The 20,330-nt window shown below is 36.0% G+C and overlaps 1 protein-coding gene across 1 annotated transcript in view; it reads left to right on the forward strand.

Moving 5' to 3' along the window:
• The window catches only part of ca10a (carbonic anhydrase Xa), a 563,638-nt gene that overhangs the window by 517,009 nt on the left and 26,299 nt on the right, over positions 1-20,330 (forward strand). The window contains exon 5 of the mRNA XM_030121906.1: positions 18,958-19,053. Coding sequence (XP_029977766.1) covers positions 18,958-19,053 — 96 coding nt within the window. The remainder of the gene's footprint in view (positions 1-18,957; positions 19,054-20,330) is intronic.

The raw sequence follows: 20,330 nt of genomic DNA on the forward strand, positions 1-20,330 counted from the left end.
TGTTACAAATACAGTCACCACATTATTTTACAAACATAAGTAATTTTGAATATGCGCTGAAATCCTTTCAGTTATAAATCTCACCACATCTCAGTAATGAATAATGTTTGGGAAGTGAGTTTTTATCACCTTTCATGCACTCTGATATCAGCCAAAGATTATGAATCCCAAACCTTTCACTGGAACCATCAGCCTGGTTGTAATAATTAGTATCTCACCTGAAACCCTGAAGATACTCAATCTGTTTCCCCCTCTGGCTCTACTCTGCTCAGCTGCTGCTCTGTTTCCTGCACACAAAATTATAATGGTGGCATTTTCATAGGATTTATAGACTGACATTTATCTCACAATTTGTGTTTATTCCTGGTGGCAACATAACAGTTAGGCTAGTTAGTCAGAGTGAGTTAATCAGAACTGTAGCTTAGAAATTCAGTTGATATTACTCTTTGCATTGTAAAAGCTGGTGACGTCTTTTTTTTTTTTTTTTTTTTTGATGGTGTTTGATTAAATGCAGAATATGTTGACATAGACAAGGTTATGTTATATATGCTGCAGTGCACACAGAGGAAAATAGTATATCTTATAAGTGAACAAAACTTTATTTATGCAGCACATTTCACTCAGGGTTGCACAATGTGCTGCATAAAGTATGAAGTTGAAGTTGCTGCCAAAAAAGCAACCAACCATTAAAATGAATCAAAACTATTAAAACTAAGAATGAAACCCAACCTAATTAAAATGAAGAGCCGACCAATAAAAGATACAGATTATCTGAGTTAGAGCTAATAAAAGGTCAAATAAAAATTGCGTCAAATAAAAATGTAAAAGAAGAGTAAAGAATAACATGTATGCATTAAATAACAAAAAAATAAAATCTAAAACAAGATGCAAAATCGCTAAAACATTACAAAAACAATGAAAATATAAAACAATAATAAAAAAATCTATAATATGTGTACCAAGCACACCTGAGCTAAAACCAGTTAGAGAATTACAATAAAGTAAACAATAAAATGTAAAATACAAATGTGCAAAAACACCCAGACCTTTTAATATTCACTGACTGTATGAGTTGTACAGTGTCATATTTAAGAGAATGTTATTTTCCTCATAATGATCGAAGTATTGATGTATGTATCATTGTCAAGGTGTAAGACAATGCCTTAAATAAATAAATACAGGTATTCTGTTTATATACTGACATAGAAACAGAGGGTAGGATAAATAGAGGAGCATGTTTTCTTGCATACTCTACAAGTTGGAGGCTTTTCTGATTATTAAGTGTTTTTGAGCGCTCTCAAAAGTGCTAAATGAATCCTATGCAGTGTTGAAATTATTGCATGTGGTCATAGGGGTATTGGAGTTGAAAGGGTTGGTCTGAATATTAATCAGAGCATTAAAACACAGTGGTCAGCACTGTCGCCTCACAGCAAGAACGTCCTGAGTTCGATTCCAACACCGGGAATCTTTCGGTGTGGAGTATGCATGTTCTCCCCATATTTGCATGGGTTCTCTCTAGGTATTCCAGCTTCCTCCCTCCAACCAAAGACATGCAGTGGTAGGTTAACTGGTTAATCTGTAGCCACTTTAAAACAGAGATCCCGGAAAAAAGGTGAGATGGTGATCCCACTGTTTTTTTCCACCATTGATGATTTCCACAGCCAAGACAAAGGAGTAACAGAGGTGAGACCGGTTGGACTTTTACACAGCGGACCTGCATTCCGGAATCAAAGGGGCGGTGACGCAGCGCAGTGTATAGCATGATGTATAACTTGCGCGTCGGAAATACCCCGAGCATAGCGGTGTTGCTAACCTCTCGAGTCGACCCGCCTTTCACCGTTCCACAAATGTTAGCATGGATAGAGTCATCCACCTGAAGCGACAACAGCTTATGGATCTCGGCGTCTCCTCAGTTTGACATCTTTCTGAACGCGTTGATATGTTTGTTTACTGTACACGACCCATGCTCCTTTTTAAATCCCCCAGTGCAGGGGTCGCACATGCAATACATCATCAAAGCATCACAGCTTGGTTGCGGAACAAGAGATGTTCCTTTTACATAGCGTTCCGTTATTGTGATTTTTGAATTTCCCTCAGGACATATAAAGTATCTATCGATCTATCGATCTATTGATCTATCGATCTATCAACTCGACTCAACTCGACTCAGCTCGGCCTTTTTGCATTTCCATTACGAAAAGGGCCTGGAATCTGGTACCTGGTACTAGTATTTTGGTATCACCTCCGCCGAGGTTCCAAGTGATACTAAACCGTGATGTATAACACTGCAGACCACTGATTGGTCAGACAGTTTTCTCTGTGACCCGCCGTTTTACAAAAAATAGATGCAAAAGTGGACAGTAAATATAGCGGTACGTTAATCCACATGATAACAGCCCAAAACTACACCAGGGTCGGTCGAAGAGATTCAGACTTTGGTGGCCGACGTAAAAATTCTGACGAGACAACACGCAACGTGTGAGTTTTCAGCAACTCTCTGAGCTGACGACACGGAAATAACGTGCCGCATCGCTATGACATCAAGGTACTATAAAGTCAGTAGTATCCTGTAATGGAAACAGTCTCCAGGAATACCGAGTCGAGTTGAGTTGGTTCCATGTAGTGGAAATGTGGCATATCTATCTATCTATCTATCTATCTATCTAGAGGTCTATCTAGAGGTCTATTGTGGCTCTGTTACTACCTCCAGAAGCATTACAAAGTCGCGATAAAGATGGGACCAAATGATCCCACCTTTTCATTTATACAGATGTCCTTCCGGAATAAAGGTGAAATATTCCCGTAACAGAAGTGCAGTGTAAAAGGGATTTAAATTATCCATAGGTGTGAATGTGAGAGTGATTGGTTGTTCGTTTCTGAATGTCCAGGTCGTCATTGAAAATGAGGATCAGTTCTCAACTAACTTAATGGACTAGTTTTTGCGTTCGATGATGCATGAGTAAATCAACCCTGCAGTTAATGGAGGAAGGTGAATGACGTATTTCAAACCTTGAAGCACCTTGTAAATTCATCGATATCTTCAGGCAGGTTTGATTTAGTTTTTGTACCAGTTACTTCCCAAAAAAAACAAACAAACAAAAAAAAAATGCTATTCATTTCAGGTGTGGGGCCTGGGGATTGATCCCACATGTGCATTCACACCCTGTAGACTGTACCCAGGGTTAAGTGGCCATACAGGTGAAAGCAATCGCCCATTTATTACACACAGCTCTACCTGTATTATATATAGCACTTCTAGCCCCGTTCTGAAGTGTACCGTAAGTGTTTAGATTGATTTCCTTCCTTTCAGGCACTTACAGCTTTTAGTTCATTGCAGACTTGAAATGTAGGTGATCCATCAACGCCAGGAATTGCTTTCTTTCATTTGTTGTGGAAGTTATATTGAAGTATTGTCACGCAAAACATTTAAGATAGCAGGTATAAAGGCAACAAACAACATTCACATCACCTAGTCTCTCTATGTTTGTCTTCTTCTTGTTCTTGTTCCGGAATTTTTGACAGTATAGCCCATCTGTGCATTTTACCAAGTGGCAATCCGTTTCTGAGATGAGAAAATAAAACTACGATAGTGTCAACTCCAAAGATGACAACACCTCGACTGTACCATAACATGTCAGCTGAACAAGATGAGTATGATATGAGATGAAAACAGCAGTTACGAAATGAACACTTTGGCAGCACAGATAACCACCCTTGACAGTAATACAGTTTTTAAGTGCTGCTGGTGTTTTTTTTTTTGTTGTTTTTTTGTAACCACTTGCTGAGTAAAAACCCTTGTGTAGTTCATTGCAGAGAAGCTGTTTAAATGTACCAACCATAGCTGCCATGACACATCAAATCAGAAAAAAAACAAAATCTCATGGGAAAAGATCATATGCTGCTCCTAATTATAAGACGTCCAAGTTGACTTAGTGCTAGAGGGGAACTTTTCCTTTTATAAGTTGCTACTGTTAAATAAATGAGTTTTTTTAACTCTCAAAGACTTTAACAGCAGCCAGAAAAAAGCCAAAAGCATTCATTGACTTAGTACACTATATGGACAAAAGTACTGGGACACGCTGAAGTCAGGTGTTTCTTTTCTAACAGGGGTCTGAGTCACAAAACAATAACTAGAAGCACTCGGAGAGCGCAGACCTCCGCCAAGGCAGATCAGTGCCCCCCCCACCACCCCCAATCACTGCCAAAATGTAATCATTTGTTCCTTGTGCCAATATCAATATTTCCTTGAATTTTCAGCCAAATCTGTCCATAACTTTTTGAGTTATCTTGCACACAGACAAACAGACAAACCAACGCTGACAAAAACATAACCTCCTTGGTGGAGGTAATAACACATGTCATAATATAGTTTTATATGAGGATAAATGTTGTTTATTGTTTATACCAGGGGTGTCAGACTCATTCTTCCAGGGGCCACATTCATCCCAGTTGGATCTCAAGTGGGCTGGACCAGTAAAGTAATAGCCTCATAACCTATGAATAATGACAACTTTTTCTCTGTTTTAATTCAATAACTTACTAATGATCTTTAACAAAAAATAACCTGAAAAAACTGAAATTTATAAGAAAAACAAGTGCAGTTTTAACAATATTATGCCTCAACTTATCATTTATACATGTGCATTATGCACAATGTTATACAAGCATTTGGTAACAAGTAGTGATGCACTGATACCAATACCGATACGAGTATCGGCCCCAAAACTCAGTGTGTGTACTCGTATTCGTACTCGTGAAAGTAATCCGATACAAATGCACCAATACCACTTACAGCTGTGTGGCATTCACAGTTCAGTGCAGCAGGTGCACGGCGGTGGAATAATGTGTGGGGAGTGTGAAGATTTTTCAAAATAAATGACAGTGATAAAAGTAACGCTGACTGCAAGTAACGTTACAGACACAGACAGATACGGACGCAGCGTTCTGGCCGTCCTCTGCGTACATTCCATCCGTTTACCAGGTGCTGGTGGATGCGTACCCAGATAGAGAATAACACTGGGTGTACGAAGTGGTGCAGACCGCCGCCAGCGGAAGTGAAAATGAAACTTATCACTCATTTCTCTGTTCTCTTCCTGCTGAAGCTAAGCTTTTAAATCTTACTAGCGAAAACACTGCAATATTAGTATCACATTAGTGTTACCTCTGTCATCTCTATGTTTGTTATTACTGACTTTCTTCTTCTTCTTCTCAAAAAACTTTACTCTTCTTCATTGTAATTTTTCAGTATGGTTAATTCAGAGTGGCGCCCCCTGGTATATTAATTGAGAAATGCTCATTCCAATGCATTAAATGTCAGTAGCAGCACTTTTTTCCAGTCAGACTAATGACAACGACAATAACACACATTTCCAAAAGGAACTAAGAATTGGAATGGGATTATTAAGTACTCGTATTGGTACTCGGTATCTGCAAATACTCAAATGTAAGTATTCGTACTCATACTCGGTCTGGAGAAAAGTGGTATCGGTGCATCCCTAGTAACAATCATAATATTGTTTAAAATTTGGAGTTTGGAACTAAAATACAAACAGTTTCTCATTCTATTTCTCCTTTGCCCAGGTCATTGTTCTTCTTGGTAGTTCTTTGAGGTTCAACTGGACTACTTTTGCTTCAAAAGAGCAAAACTAGTCCAGTTGAACCTAGAAAAATGGAGATGTCACTGTTAATAGGTTATTATGCTATTATTTTACTTTAGATCATATTGGTTTGTATGTGGAACCTGAACTAAAATGAGTTTGACACCTTTTATTGTTAATTTCATCAGTGTCATTTTTGCACTTCCCAAATTCATCCCGTGGGCCAGATTGGACCTTTTGGCGGGCTGGTTTTGGCCGCTGGGCCGCATTTTTTGAGACCTCTGGTTTGCACAGCTCCCCATGAGCTTCCACCATAGTGGTTGCTACTCTTCCTGGGGTCCGTTAAAGTACAGATACAGTTACAAAATACATACATAAATTAAACATGTTTACAATTCATTGTATCATCAGCCAGCTGAACATTTCATCTCAACACATACACCTTGAAACATTTAAACTTTTATCTTTACAGCAACTTGGATTGCGAGAGTCAAAACAATCATTTGCATTCCTGTGTTTCCTTGAGTAGTTCCTGTTCGAGTGTTTTTTTGAATGAATATAAGCTTTCAGTGTGTTCGATGTATAAAGGTAATTTATTCCATAGACTGGAGGCATTGTATGTTTTGTTTAAATTGTTATCTTTGCTTCCAAAATGCCTTAGAGACTTAATTTCTCTCAATATTGATTCAGTTTTTTTTTTTTTGTTTTTTTTTTTACTTTTTTTTTTTTCCCATGATGATGATTTTAAATGTTCTACCTCTAAATTGCTCTGTGTGTAAATAATCATTTTCTACCACAACTAACCATCTTGTTTCTTCACATCTGAATTAGGAAGAAAAATCTCCTATTAAACTTTAAGGAAATATTGATGTTTTTATCTCAAATCAGCGTGAACAGGATGTATTATGAGCCATAGCCATGATGTGTCCCAATATTTTTGTCCATATAATTTATGAACATCAATATTTAATGAGAAAATTGTTCTTCCTGAGTGAGATGTGAAGAAAGTAGATGGTTAGTTGTTGTAGAAAATTATTACTTACAGTCAGAGCAATTTAGAAAATCATCGACATGGAAAAAAAAAAAAAAAAAAAAATCAATGTTGAGAGAAATGAAGTAAAAACCATGTCTGAGGCATTTTAGGAACAAAGATAACAAGTTAAATAAAACTAACCAATGCAATGATATTTGTACCCCTATAAAACTATATTATGACATTTGGCATTATTGTTTTGTATCCCAGACCCCCTGTCAGAAAAGAAACACCTGAATTTAATGTGTCCCAGTACTTTTGTCCGTTTAGTGTATATTTAATCATTTTTGAACCAATAATCCTGTCAATACATTTGAATTATTCAGGCAAAATGCAGATTCTCAGCTTTTCAGAGTCATCAAGTATGACACATTTGGACATTCAGAGGCTCAGTAGTAGCCCTGTTAAAACTGACAACACCTTCTCTTGTTCATTGGTCTTTACACTGTCTTCTGCAGCTCTAACAAGTGGTGCCAGGCACAATAAGCCCCGCCCCTTGCACATATTGTAGCTTATTTTGGCATCGATCCAGCTGATGTCATCATGTCGATGTGTGTGGTGATGTCAGCATATGAATTGTCTTTATGTATGTGCCAAATTATAAGTAAATTGAAACTAAATTTATGTTTTTTATAGACATTTGAGATTTTGCCCATCATAAGTAAATGGGAGAAGAAAAGATTTCAAAAATTCAGAAAAAAATTTAACTTTGACCTATTTTTCCCAAAATGTAATGACATCTATTCTGGATCACTTACAATCTATAAACCCAATTTGGTATGAATTCAACGAATAATTTTACTGCTACAGACGTGAAATTCCACCCATTATAAGGAAATGGGAAAATAAAAATTAAAAAATTGATTAAAAATTTGAACTTTGACCTACTTTTCCCAAAATGTAATAGCATCTATTCTGGGTCACTGGTAATCTATAAACCCAATTTGGTGTGAATTCCACCAATAGTTTTGATGCTACAGATGTGAAATTTCACCCATTATAAGTAAATGGGATTTTTTAAAATTTATTTTATTTTTAAATTCATGAAAAATTTGAATTTTGACCTATTTTTCCCAAAATGTAATGATATCTATTCTAGGTCACTGACAATCTATAAACCCAGTTTGGTATGAACTCAACAAATATTTTTGCTGCTACAGACATTTGAAATTTCACCCACTGTAAGTAAATGGGAATTTTTAAATTTATTTTTTAATTTCATAAAATTTTTTAACTTTGATCTATTTTTCCCAAAATGTAGTGACATCTATTCTGGATCACTTACAGTGTATAAACCCAATTTGTATGAATTCAACGAATAGTTTTGCTGCTACAAACATTTGAAATTCCACCCATTATAAGGAAATGGAAAAAAAAAAAATTAAAAATTGATTAAAAATTTGAACTTCGACCTACTTTTCCCAAATTGTAACTGCATCTATTCTGGGTCACTGGTAATCTATAAACCCAATTTGGTATGAATTCCACCAACAGTTTTGCTGCTACAGACATGTGAAATTTCACCCACTATAAGTAAATGGGAATTTTTTATTTATTTTATTTTTAAATTCATGAAAAATTTGAACTTTGACCTATTTTTCCCAAAATGTAATGACATCTATTCTGGGTCACTGACAATCTATAAACCCAGTTTGGTATGAATTCAACAAATAGTTTGCTGTTGCAGACATTTGAAATTTCACCCATTATAAGTAAATAGGGAAACAAAGATTTTAAAAAATTCATAAAAAATTGGAACTTTGACCTACTTTACCAAAAATGTCCTAGCACCTATTCTGGTTTACTGGTAATCTACAAACCCAATTTGGTTTGAATTCAACGAATAGTTTTGCTGCTACAGACATTTGAAATTTCACCCATTATAAGTAAATGGGGAACAAAAGATTTTAAAAATTCATAAAAAATTGGAACTTTGACCTACTGTTCCAAAATGTAATCAGATCTATTCTGAGTCACTGGCAATCTATAAAGTCAGTTTGGTATGAATTCAATCAACAGTTTTGCTGCTAGAGTGTTAACAATCAAACAAACCAAACCAAGGACAATACCCCTTGCCTCCTCTTCGGGGGGGGGGTAAAAATGTGCAACATTCGCACCAGTCAACACTCATGTTTTCTAGTGTCAAAAACAACAGCATCCAGCAGAACGCAGACTCTAACACAAACACTAAATAAGCACACAAACACGCACAAAACTTCCAAATTGAACTTTTAAATGAGAGTAAAAGTGTATACTCATTATTATACGGTGCGGAACGACAGGCTGTATATTCTCACTCAGCAGCTTTGAGTCAGACCCTGCTTTCAGAAAACCTTTAAAAAGCAATAACACAATATTGAGCAGCTGTTCCCTTCAGTGGGTGTAATGAAATGTAGAATTGATCCCTCTGACCTTTTCATGCCTGTTATCATCCGATGAAATAAAAATGAAATGAAATACTGCATTAGAATAATTTGTGTAACAGGATTAAATTAGCATTACATCTAATAAATTCAACTAAGGGTTAGCCCGTACAAACCCAAGGAGACAGGGCTCGTTGCTAAAGAGAAGATCCAGCTATATTTAATACAAATCGTGTTAAGTGTTTGAAAAGGATTTGTCATAGGCAGGTGTTCTGAGCACTTTAAACCCCCATCAATCACAGATACACACCTCATGCGTCCCGTCGCAAACACACAGAAAATCACATTGAGTTAATGTAACTGGTAGATTATCAGTCACAGAGCTTTTGATTAGGAAGCTTGTTCTGTTTCATTTTTCTCATTCCCTAATTATCATTAATCACTATTAAACGGCACATTTCGCCCACATCTGCAGCGGAGAATCCTAACTGCGGTGGATCTCGGATTAAAAATTGCAGCAGAGTGTCACAACAGGGCTTGTTTTGAAGAAAAAAACAGATGTGCCGAAACCACAGTGAGCAAAGAACTTAATGATGATTTGTAGAAATGTCACTTACAGGTAGGTACGAATTGTAGAACCAGTCAGAATGAGATGGGTACGTGAGGTAGGAGGCCTCACCTCTTTGTTAGTTTTATGGATCTATGCTTCAGTTAATCTGCAGGAGGAGGAAAAGAGGGATGGATGTGTCATTTCCAGCCCACTTACCCTTTATCGGGCAAGTGGCTATTTTTTGGTAGACAGTAGACAGTAGTCGCTTTTCCATTGACCCTCAAACTGCGCAAAAATAACTTGTGCATAAAAATGTACCTATTGGGAAAATGACAATTTCACCAAAAGTCTCATTTTTCTATTAAAAGTTTTTGCGCTGGCAAGAGGTGGTTTTTCAGGCATAACGCAAACGGTATATCATGCAAAACTGCAATGGAAAGACCTTTTTTCACAACAAAAGTCTGATGAATTAAAAACCGGATGTTGACGTACATTACAACAAGCGAAGAAGAAGAAACATGTCGCGGTGTGTGTGGACACACCAGGAAACCCAATCATTTTTTAATTTGGTCCGAGATGGAGGGGTAATAAATAATACTAATGAATATATCTGTAAATCAACATCATATTTACGTTCGTCGCCATGTAGCATCTGTCTCCCAAGTGTGCCTAAAACGCGCTATTTCTTCCATTTGATATGTATGATTAGAGCTGACCTTGATTTACAAAAATAAAATCAAATTAGAGCAGAAAAATAAATCAATATATAATATTTAATAGTTTGATAATATAGGTGTGCATTTTATGCACACTTGATGACAGATGTTAGTATTTTTGAACATTTCACCTAGCGCCAAAAATATTAATGCAAATTAACCAATGTTGGAGTTAATCATTGACATATGCCAGGCTGCAAAAATCAAGTAATATGTGATCCACTTTTTATGTAGTACACTGAAAAAAAATAATTTTTTGTGTTTTTTCCATCCAAAAAAATGGTTTGTTTACATTACAAACACAGCATTTAAAGGGTTAAAAATGTGACATTCATTGAGTATTTGGTATTTTTATTTATGGCTCAAGTTGATGAAATAGAAAAAAGTGTAAAATAATTAAAAACAAACTGTATGAATTTTTTTTGACATTATTCCACAAGTGTGCCAAAAAGGCACACTTGGTGCTTAGTAAGGGCCTTGCTGGACGGGATACCCGAGGGTTAATTATTGATTTATTTATTTATTTTGCCACTTACAGGTAAGGAACAAAATATGGTAACTTCATTGACCTTGATTTTCTACATATTAAACATTTTAGAAAAAATTCCCAAAAGTATTAAAGTCTTACGTCCTCCAAAAACACACTCAGGTTGAAATTTTGACTGTCAGAGTATTTCTACGAGTGCCCTATAAAGGGTTAAACCGCTCTCACCGTTAGCGCTGAGCACTTCTCTTCCGCTATTGACTTGCTGTCTTCATATTTCCCCACCCCTGGGGCGAGGCCAGCCATCGTGCCATAAAGAGGCTGTCATGACCCCCACCCACGCTCCACACATATACACACACATACACACATACTTTAGAAAGCGTTGCAGCGGTGACCCTTCAGGCCCAGTTCAGTCATATAAAACCCTCCCCATTCAGCGTCACCTCTAGTATACGTTAAACCAAAGACCACCTCTCAGAAGTGGTGACAGTGACTAACCTTAGGCTGAACAGAACTACAAAAGGTGGACAAAACTGGACTGCTGTTGTCAAGTCTTGAGTTTGGCATTTGGACAGTTTTCTTTTCTCATTTTTGTTTGCTTTTCTGTCTATATTTGGACAAGACAGTGAAGCTGGGGAAAAGCCAGACAGAAACTACCTAAACTAATGCCAAAGACATTTAACAACGAGATGACTCACTGGAAATTATTTCGTCTTTGAGTGTCACATGTGTTCCTCCGTCACCCTGAGAATAGCAGCAGATCCTGCCCCAAACCATCAAATGGAAGAAATGGATGGTATTTACAGATGTCGACTAGTTCATTTGGCAGTAAAATTGTACCCTTTTCCCACAAGCCACATATCTTCTGAATATTCTGACATTAAAATGACGAATTTAACCCTTCATAGAAATACTCTGAAATTCAAATTTTTCAACCTTCATGTGTTATTGGAGGACCTAACAAGACTTTATTACCTTTATGAAATGTTTCAAATTTTTTATTGTTATATAGAAAATCAAGGTCAGTGAAGTTACCATATAAGTGGCAAAAATAAAAAAAAAAATTCAAGAAGTGTATATAAAAAATACAAGAAAAACACATGTAAGGTGAAAAGGAACATACACATGATCACTTTGAACATCATTACTTACATTAGTACCATTACTTCATGGTACCTAATAAGGCTGAGCAATACTGGGAATTTTTGTATTGATCCGATACCAAGTAAATACAGGGCTAGTGTCGCCAATGCCGATACCAGTACCAATACTTTTTACTTGAAATGTCATGATCATTGAATAATTGTGTGATTTTCCTTTACTTCGTTGATTATGATAAAATACAGAACAAAGATTTTAGGCAAATAAACAAGTTTTTTAAATTAACTAACTCCAATATAAAACTATTTAACAGTATAAAAATTAAAAAAAAATAATTCCCCTTTTAAATGACAGAGAGAGAGAGAGAGAGAGAGAGAGAGAGAGAATGACTGCATGACTCTGCATTCAGTTTCAGTTCTCATCTTTGGAGCTTATACTACTTGTTTAGTTACATTCATTGTAATATAATCTGTTTTTTAGTTTTGCTGTGTTGTTTAGTTATGTTGTTCGGTATGTCCCGATCTAACTTTATTTATTCATTTATTTATTATTTAATTAATGTAATTTGTTATAGAATCTTTGTTTAGGGTCCTACTTTTTTGTGTTGACCACATTTCCACTTAGCATCTACACAACTTTGACACTAGAATGTTTCTGAAATACATTTAACAAGACTTTTAAGAGCCCTGTTGACCTGCTTTCAGTTTGAAAACCCTGTGACTTTATTATAGTCTGGACACAGCTGTTTGTTTTTATGTTTTCTGCGGAGAGGAGAGAGGTATTCCGTTGGTTGCAATGTGTAAACCTCTCCACTAGATGGCACTGAATATCACACAGAATCTTTGCAATTTGGTGTGACTGGTTAGCTTCACTATCGACTTGGGTATGTTCTGGTTTATCCTCCTGGGACCCAGGAAATGTCAGCAAAGTACCAGCTTTTTTTTTGTTTTTATTAAATAAGTGCCTTTATTGGAAATATTATGATGCAACAGTTTTTCAGATGCAGTTTTTAAAATTTTGATGGAATGTCCTTTGTGGTGGACAGTTTTCTTTTCTTTTCTTTTTTTTGTATAAAGTTGTGAAACTCTTGTCCACAAATGTGGACAGAAAGGCCATAGCTGGGTCTTAGGAGGTTATACACTGCATTCAGGTCAGTTAGAATATAAACGTACACATAAATAGAAAAGGTTTACAGTGGAAGTACTTGTTTGCAGCCCTGTTATCATGATTAGTTTGAGATGTTTAAATGTGTGTAAGAAAAAAAGCTTTTTTCTCAATGTGTCACATCTTTTTGTTTTATGATACTTATTAACCCTCCGGTATCCAGGTGCGCTTTTTAGGCACACTTTGCACTTCGTTTTAAAAAACCTCATATTATTTTTCACAATTTAAATAAGGGTAGAATTCAAAAGGTGTTCATTTTTGCATGATCTTTAAAATTCTGGCCACCAACTAAAATTTGCACATTGTAAACAAAAGAAAATTACAAGACTAGCATCTGTCTCCCAAGTGTGCATAAAACGCACTACTGTATTTCTTCCATTTGATATGTATGATTAGGGCTGACCTTACAAAAATAAAATCAAAGTAGAGCAGAAAAATAAATCAATATACAATATTTAATAGTTTGATTTATAAATGTGCATTTTACGCACACTTGGTGACAGATGCTAGTATTTTTGATCATTTGACCTAGCACCAAAAATAATATTGCAAATTAACCAATGTTGGAGTTAATCATTGACATAAGCCAGGCTGCAAAAATCAAATAATATGTAATCCTCTTCTTATGTAGTATATTGAAAAAAAGTATTTTTATTTTTTTTATTTGTTTTTTGTCTCCAAAAAAATGGTTTGTTTACATTACAAACACGGAATTTAAAGGGTTAAAAAATGTGACAATTATTGAGTATTTGGTATTTTTATTTACGGCTCAAGCTGATGAAATAGAAAAAAAGTGTAAAAGAATTAAAAACAAACGGTGTGAATTTTTTTTTGACATTATTCCACAAGTGTACCAAAAAGGCACATTTGGAGCTCAGTAAGGGCCTTACTGGACGGGATACCTGAGGGTTAAAAACATAGAAGCGTTACTGTATTTTCTGTTTCGGTTAATAGAGGCACACTATGATAAATGATGTAGCACTGCGTCCCCACAGACCAGGCCGTCATCCAGTCCTGTAGCTCTTCTCTTTAGCTTCTTCTTCAGTTGTTTCTGTATCTAATTACGACCTCTATTGTCTCTTCCTTTTGCTCTGCATCTCCCTCCTTATTCTCCTCCATTTGGCAGACATTCTCACTTTATTATGGCCCACACTGGCCTTTTATTGCCCACTAGCAGCAAACTTTTGTGCAATTTGTCAGTGAGAGAGTGTAGATGAGTTCTTTTTGGCTGCCTCTGCCGTTCTCACCTAAAAATCTAATCAGATCAACGAAAGGCCCTAATCGCTTCCTCTCCTGCCTTGATTGCATTTATAGACGTTCTGTCGCGGTGCGCTCCCTCAATCGAGCATTTCATAATTACTCTCCTCTTACATTTGTTTATTTATATCCTCCAGTACAGAACGTGCCAAGCCCCCTCTCCCAATGACTGAGGATGAGACTTTGATGGAGGTGGAGAGACAAACACTTGAGAGCTTTTTCAGAAAGATCTCCAAATCATTACCGTCCTTTTGTGCTTAAAATAAGTGCTTTACTGCTTTTACACACATAGCAGTTTATTGTGTGTATTTCTGAAAATGCATACTACATCCACAAATGATGAAATGGAAGCCTAGGGTATCGAAGAGTATTGAACGTAAAGTACGATTTAAAATTCCACACTCAGCAGCATTACTGCACTTATTGTACACAGTATTGAAGGCACTATTAAGGAAAGTCCATGTAAGGGTATGCTATTCTTTTTTTCTCTTCAGTTGTTTCTAGCAACAACAATAATAATTTCAGCAGTTTTTCTCAGAGGTAGAGGTACTAAATTGTCCAGTCATAAAAAATAAATATATATATTGCCTTAGATTTCTGATAATGTGATTATCTTTTTACTGATTTATTACCAACTAACCAAAGGCTCTGAGCAGAAAATCATGACAAACAACCTGTTTTGCGCTCCAATAAAACGTAATCGTATTGGAATTGCCATGGTATGGTCAAGTTCAACCTATACAAATAACGATACTTCAATACATTTATACATCAAACTTGTCTCAATCCAAAGAACATCTCAAACAAAACACCTTTTTTGAGTCCAAGAAACATTAAAAGACTGCAAGATTGGTATTTTGCAATCAGGAAATGCTAAAGTAGACATGTGCTGACAACTTAGCCTATATTTTATGTTGATTTTTGCATGAGTGGAAGCTATATAATACTTGTCTGGAGACAGTGTAGACAAATAAAGTGTCCCAAAGTCCACAGAGATTTTTTTTTTTAAATTATTATTCTATTCCAAATACAAGACCCAGCATATGTTTTACAGACCCAGAGCAGAATTTGTTTTGGCAGCTCCCCCACATAATTATAACTTTTTCTCATAAGATTGGGTTTTTTCTTATAATGCATCAACTATTTTCTTGAAATACTGTGATTTTATTCTTGTAATATGACTTTTGTTCTATAAACACTATAACATTATTCTTGTAATGCCTTAACTTGTTTCATGAAGTTATATTATTCTCAAAATATCAGATTCTTTTTCAGTCTTCAGTGTGTGTAATATCAGTAGTACTTTGAACAAAAAAAACATTTCAAGATCTTTGTTGGGCATTTCAAGGGCTCTTGGAGGCACTACATTAACATCTTTACCACCAACTCAAGAGTTTTTACCATGGAAATGGGTTGATTGCAACCATTAAAAGATATGATGCAGCACCTCGGATTATACACATTTATGTAGTTAAGATCTCAGAGGCTTTCAGAAGACAGTGTCTTTTGCAAACCTCAATGTCAGAGTTACTTTTTTTGTGAGGTTTTAACATCCATATAAGCAGCATGTATGCTAATGTGTAGTAGACTTGGGTCAGTTTTTTTTGTTTTTTTGTTTTTTTTCCATAAAATCCTTCTGCGTATTCCTGAGTTTTCCTTCATGTCTCTTCTGCTCCTGTGTTGTAGCAAGTGTGTACAACGTTGGCTACAGAAATAGTCAGCTGACATCATGAAACAGCTAGAACACAACACAAACATCACGTAAGAACAGAAGCTTACGTGAATCTGCTATAAAGAACCTTTAAACCAAAAGCATCTTAATTTATAAAACCATCTTAAATTGCATATAATTACAACAGAAGAGTGTGATTATTTCTGAATTTGGTGTTTGATTAGCATGGCACAAAGACTGGAAATAGAGAAAACACTAAGGGGCAAGGACCTCAGCTCCAAAATGATGCCGATGTAAAAGTATCCTAAAGTTGTGACGCCATTTTGTGCCACTGGAGTTGGCTTCAAAAGATTTTCATACATTTACACTGAAATTATTTTTTTTTAAAAATACTAAGATAGCCATTTTTTTCATGAGTCATTCCAGGCTCATTTGTTTTATTTAGACCCTGTAATAAGTGATCCGATGGTCTATATTTATATTGCCGCTTCATTAATCAATATGTAATATGTTTTGTTTTCCTGACAGAGAGCTCAAATGTAGGGTTAGTCAATAGATTCCCCTAACAAGACTCTAAAATGAGATTTTGGCAGCAGGTATGGGGGGTGTTAGGGTGAGGACGAGGGTCTGATCTGATATATGACACCTAAAATCATACAAATAAAAAATATTTCTTTAATTCCGCATTTCTTAGTGCAGGTGTGTGAGACAGAAATAATGTTAGTGTTTGTTGTAAGGCAAGGCAAGGCAAGGCAAGGCAAGTTTATTTGTATAGCACATTTCAGCAACAAGGCAATTCAAGGTGCTTCACACAGGACATTGAAATAAAAGAAACAAAAAGAAACACATTTAAAACATTATAAAATAAACATATAAAAGGTGATTAAAAACAGCAAGTAAGAAAACAACACAAAAAATAAAAAATAAAATAAAAATAAAAACACACATATTACAGTAAGAGTTGCAGTGCAGAGTTTCAAAGAGAATATAAAATTTAAAAAGTCAAAAGCCTTTTAGTCAAAGGCAGCAGTGAACAGGTGAGTCTTTAACCTGGACTTAAAAGAACTCGGACTCTCAGCAGACCTGATATTTTCTGGTAGTTTGTTCCAGATATATGGAGCATAGAAACTGAACGCCGATTCTCCATGTTTAGTTCTGACTTTGGGAACACAGAGCAGACCTGCACCAGATGACCTGAGTGGTCTGGATGGTTCATACTGAACTAGCGGGACTATCTCAGTCTTACCCAGATACAGCAATGCTATTTTTTGATTGGCTGTTCAGTAGCTATATTCTTTTTATTTGATTAGCTGGTGCGTGGCAGCAGGCGCTTTCTGAATTCTATGGGGAAATCACTTGATTCCTACCTGTTCCGCTGTTATCAATCAAAGTTTATTTCTATAGCACTTAACAACAACATAACGAAGCCCAAAGTGCTTTACATCTAAAAGCATGAATTAAATTACTGTTAGAAAAAATAGCAGTGCAACTTGATGGGTGTTAGCTTGGTAATTTCTCTGTGTGAAAAATACAAGGTTTGAGTGTGTAAATGGGTTAAAATGTGTGTCTTACGGCCAGTGCATGAGACTTTAGAGCCCTGATGCAGTGCTTGATTCAGTTTCCAGTTTTACAGTCAGTAAGCAAGTGTTTAGTATTTGCTAACCTCCGACCCTTTGCCCCGCCCCTTTTCTCCAAATATGAAATACGGCCACTTCTGGGTCCAAAAAACCTACATGGTGATGGCCAAAACAAACTAGCACCTAGTTCATAATCCACAGGGTGACATCACGGTTCCTCTGTCCATTAACCCTGTAAAGCCTGAACCATTAAATCATTTACAGAAAATTCCAGTTCTTTGAAACTGGAGCCTTTATAAGTCCTTCTGAAAGATCCCAAAAAAGTTTTTTCAGATATCAATTTCCATGTATTATTTTCAATTTTGTTTCATATTTGATACATCGGGTCTTAATGCTCAAATATTATTATTTTTGAACAAACAAAAATATATTATAACACAAACATGTCTAACACATTGGTAACTTCTTTTCAAAATTAGCAAAATTCTGCCTCCTTCCTCATTAATGACAATCTTGTAGTGTCACTGGAAAGGCCTCTGGTGAATGAATTCCTCCCCCTGGTGGATTATCCATGTATTGCATGTATCTAATTGTATACATCAGGTTGTTCAAGAAAAAAAAAATCACACTGATCATGTAGAGGGCTTCAAAACTCATGTATCAAATATGATACGTTTGGCGTTATATGATTAATAAAATACTGTCTACAGGGAGACCACCACCAGCCTAGCTTGAGAAGGTAACAAAATACACAAAAGAAACAGTCAAATTCTATAAATATGACACAGAAAAAGTTGTAACTAAATCCAAAACACTGCCAAGTAACGTCTAATACGTGTATTCCCGATAGATTCAACTTGTTGGCTTTAAACTCACTTTTTGTGCTCTTTGCTCTGAACACTGTGGGCTCCACTTTCCATCATTTCCACTTTTTAAGTTAGAAGTCGAACATCCCGGGCACGGCCACGTATAAACATCATTAAAAGGCAGGGGTTTGGAACAGCTGGGGTGGATGAAGCATCTGTGTCAGTGAAACATTAACCTCATGCTGGGAGATGGTTTAGCTGCTCTCACCTCAGTCTGTGAAAGCAGCCTGGCCTTGGATCAAATAATGACAGAAGCCTCGCCTCTTTATGTCCCTCTTATGACTCCTATCCACATCTACACCGAGTATAAAATGTAACTAACACCAGCTCTTTCCATTAAACTGACTATCTTGGTGAATTCATGGGAGAGTTTTGATCCGGTATTGATTTTTTCCACTTAAATCATCTGACAAGATGTAGCAGAGGCGAAGGATTAGGTGTGTGAGGGATTCTTGACATGTAGCAAGTCGGATATAGATTCTCTAGACGGGCATTGAGCTCCAAGGTTTTCAGTATTTCACGGCATCGGTCAAAAGCAAATTGTGATTTTCTTTCTCTTTTCACTGTGTTCCAGGTTCAACTGATCCACTACAATCATGAGCTGTACACAAATTATACAGAAGCTGCTAAAAGCCCCAATGGACTGGTCATAGTGTCCATATTCATGAAGGTAAGTCTCATACATATTTTTAATAAGTGCCTATCGATGTGTACGCTGCATTCACTCAGAGGAATTGAATTTTTTTTTGACATGTCATGACCCAGCAGCTGCTGTGATTACATTTTGTAATGGCTTATATACTGGAAGTCCTTACAGAATACTAATGTTTGCATTGAACTGGAGTTTTCCGATACATTTGAGCATCATCTGCTACAGTGACTAAACAACCGACTTCACTGGTTTTAATCAGTGTTAATGCACCACATGGCAGCTTCAGTACACTACACACAAGAGAAACATGCAGGTACAAAATTAAACAAGACCTTTAACGTGTACGGTGCAGAAAAGAGTCAATTAAAGGTGGGCTAAGTGTTTATTTGACAGTTTCTCTGTAGCAACATTGACTAAAACATAATATGAACGTTTTTTTTTCCTTCTATTCATGTAAAACCCCAAGAAAAAAAGAATTCCAACCATTTATTTGCACTCTCAAAGCCTTCCTGTCAACCAGAGCTGCTCAACCGCAGTTCGGAGGTGGATTTTCTCTGAAATATAGTGCAAAAGTTTGTCATAACTTATACATAATGAATAGAAAAGACAGATTATTAAAGATATAGGCTACATCGCATCAATCAGCTCTGTGCAAAAGCAGCAGCTATGCCTTCAGCGAGCTGCTTTTATACTGAGAAAGTTCTTTTTTTCTGTGTTGACTTGTACTTACAACATCTCAAAGAGAAACCCCAAAGATTCTCAAATATTTTTTAGCGTGACTCTTCATGCTTCCATAGATGATGTATACAGCCTCACAGCATCTTCTTCTCACACACAGTTCTTGATTCAAAACACAGATGACTGTAATAAGTTGGATTTGTGGTTTCTCTTATACATTTAGACTAAATGTCCAAAGAATTTCTTTAAAAAATCTTGCAGAATGAGTGTTCCTTTTTACTTCTGTTGGGTTTATATTAAAGACATCTAAAAACTAGGTTTAGCTGATGCGACAACTTAAAAATTTGTTTGAATATTTATACATTTCTAGGAAAAGAGGCATATTTAGTTAGAAAAATGGATATAATGAATAACAAAATCAGGTGGAAGAATGTCTTTTTTTGTTTAACTTTTTACAGTCATGTGACATCATAATCCGTGTATCATTCGTTCATTCGTTTTTCAATTTAAAAACAAAAAACAAAAAAAAAGACTAATTTTTTTTTGTTTTTCACTTTCAAAACCAGAGTGAAAAACAGAGAACGGTTCGTTTTTACATTTCCTGATTTTGTGCTCAA

This window comes from Sphaeramia orbicularis, chromosome 19 (genome assembly GCF_902148855.1).
Source record: "Sphaeramia orbicularis chromosome 19, fSphaOr1.1, whole genome shotgun sequence".
Taxonomy (NCBI): Eukaryota; Metazoa; Chordata; class Actinopteri; order Kurtiformes; family Apogonidae; genus Sphaeramia; species Sphaeramia orbicularis.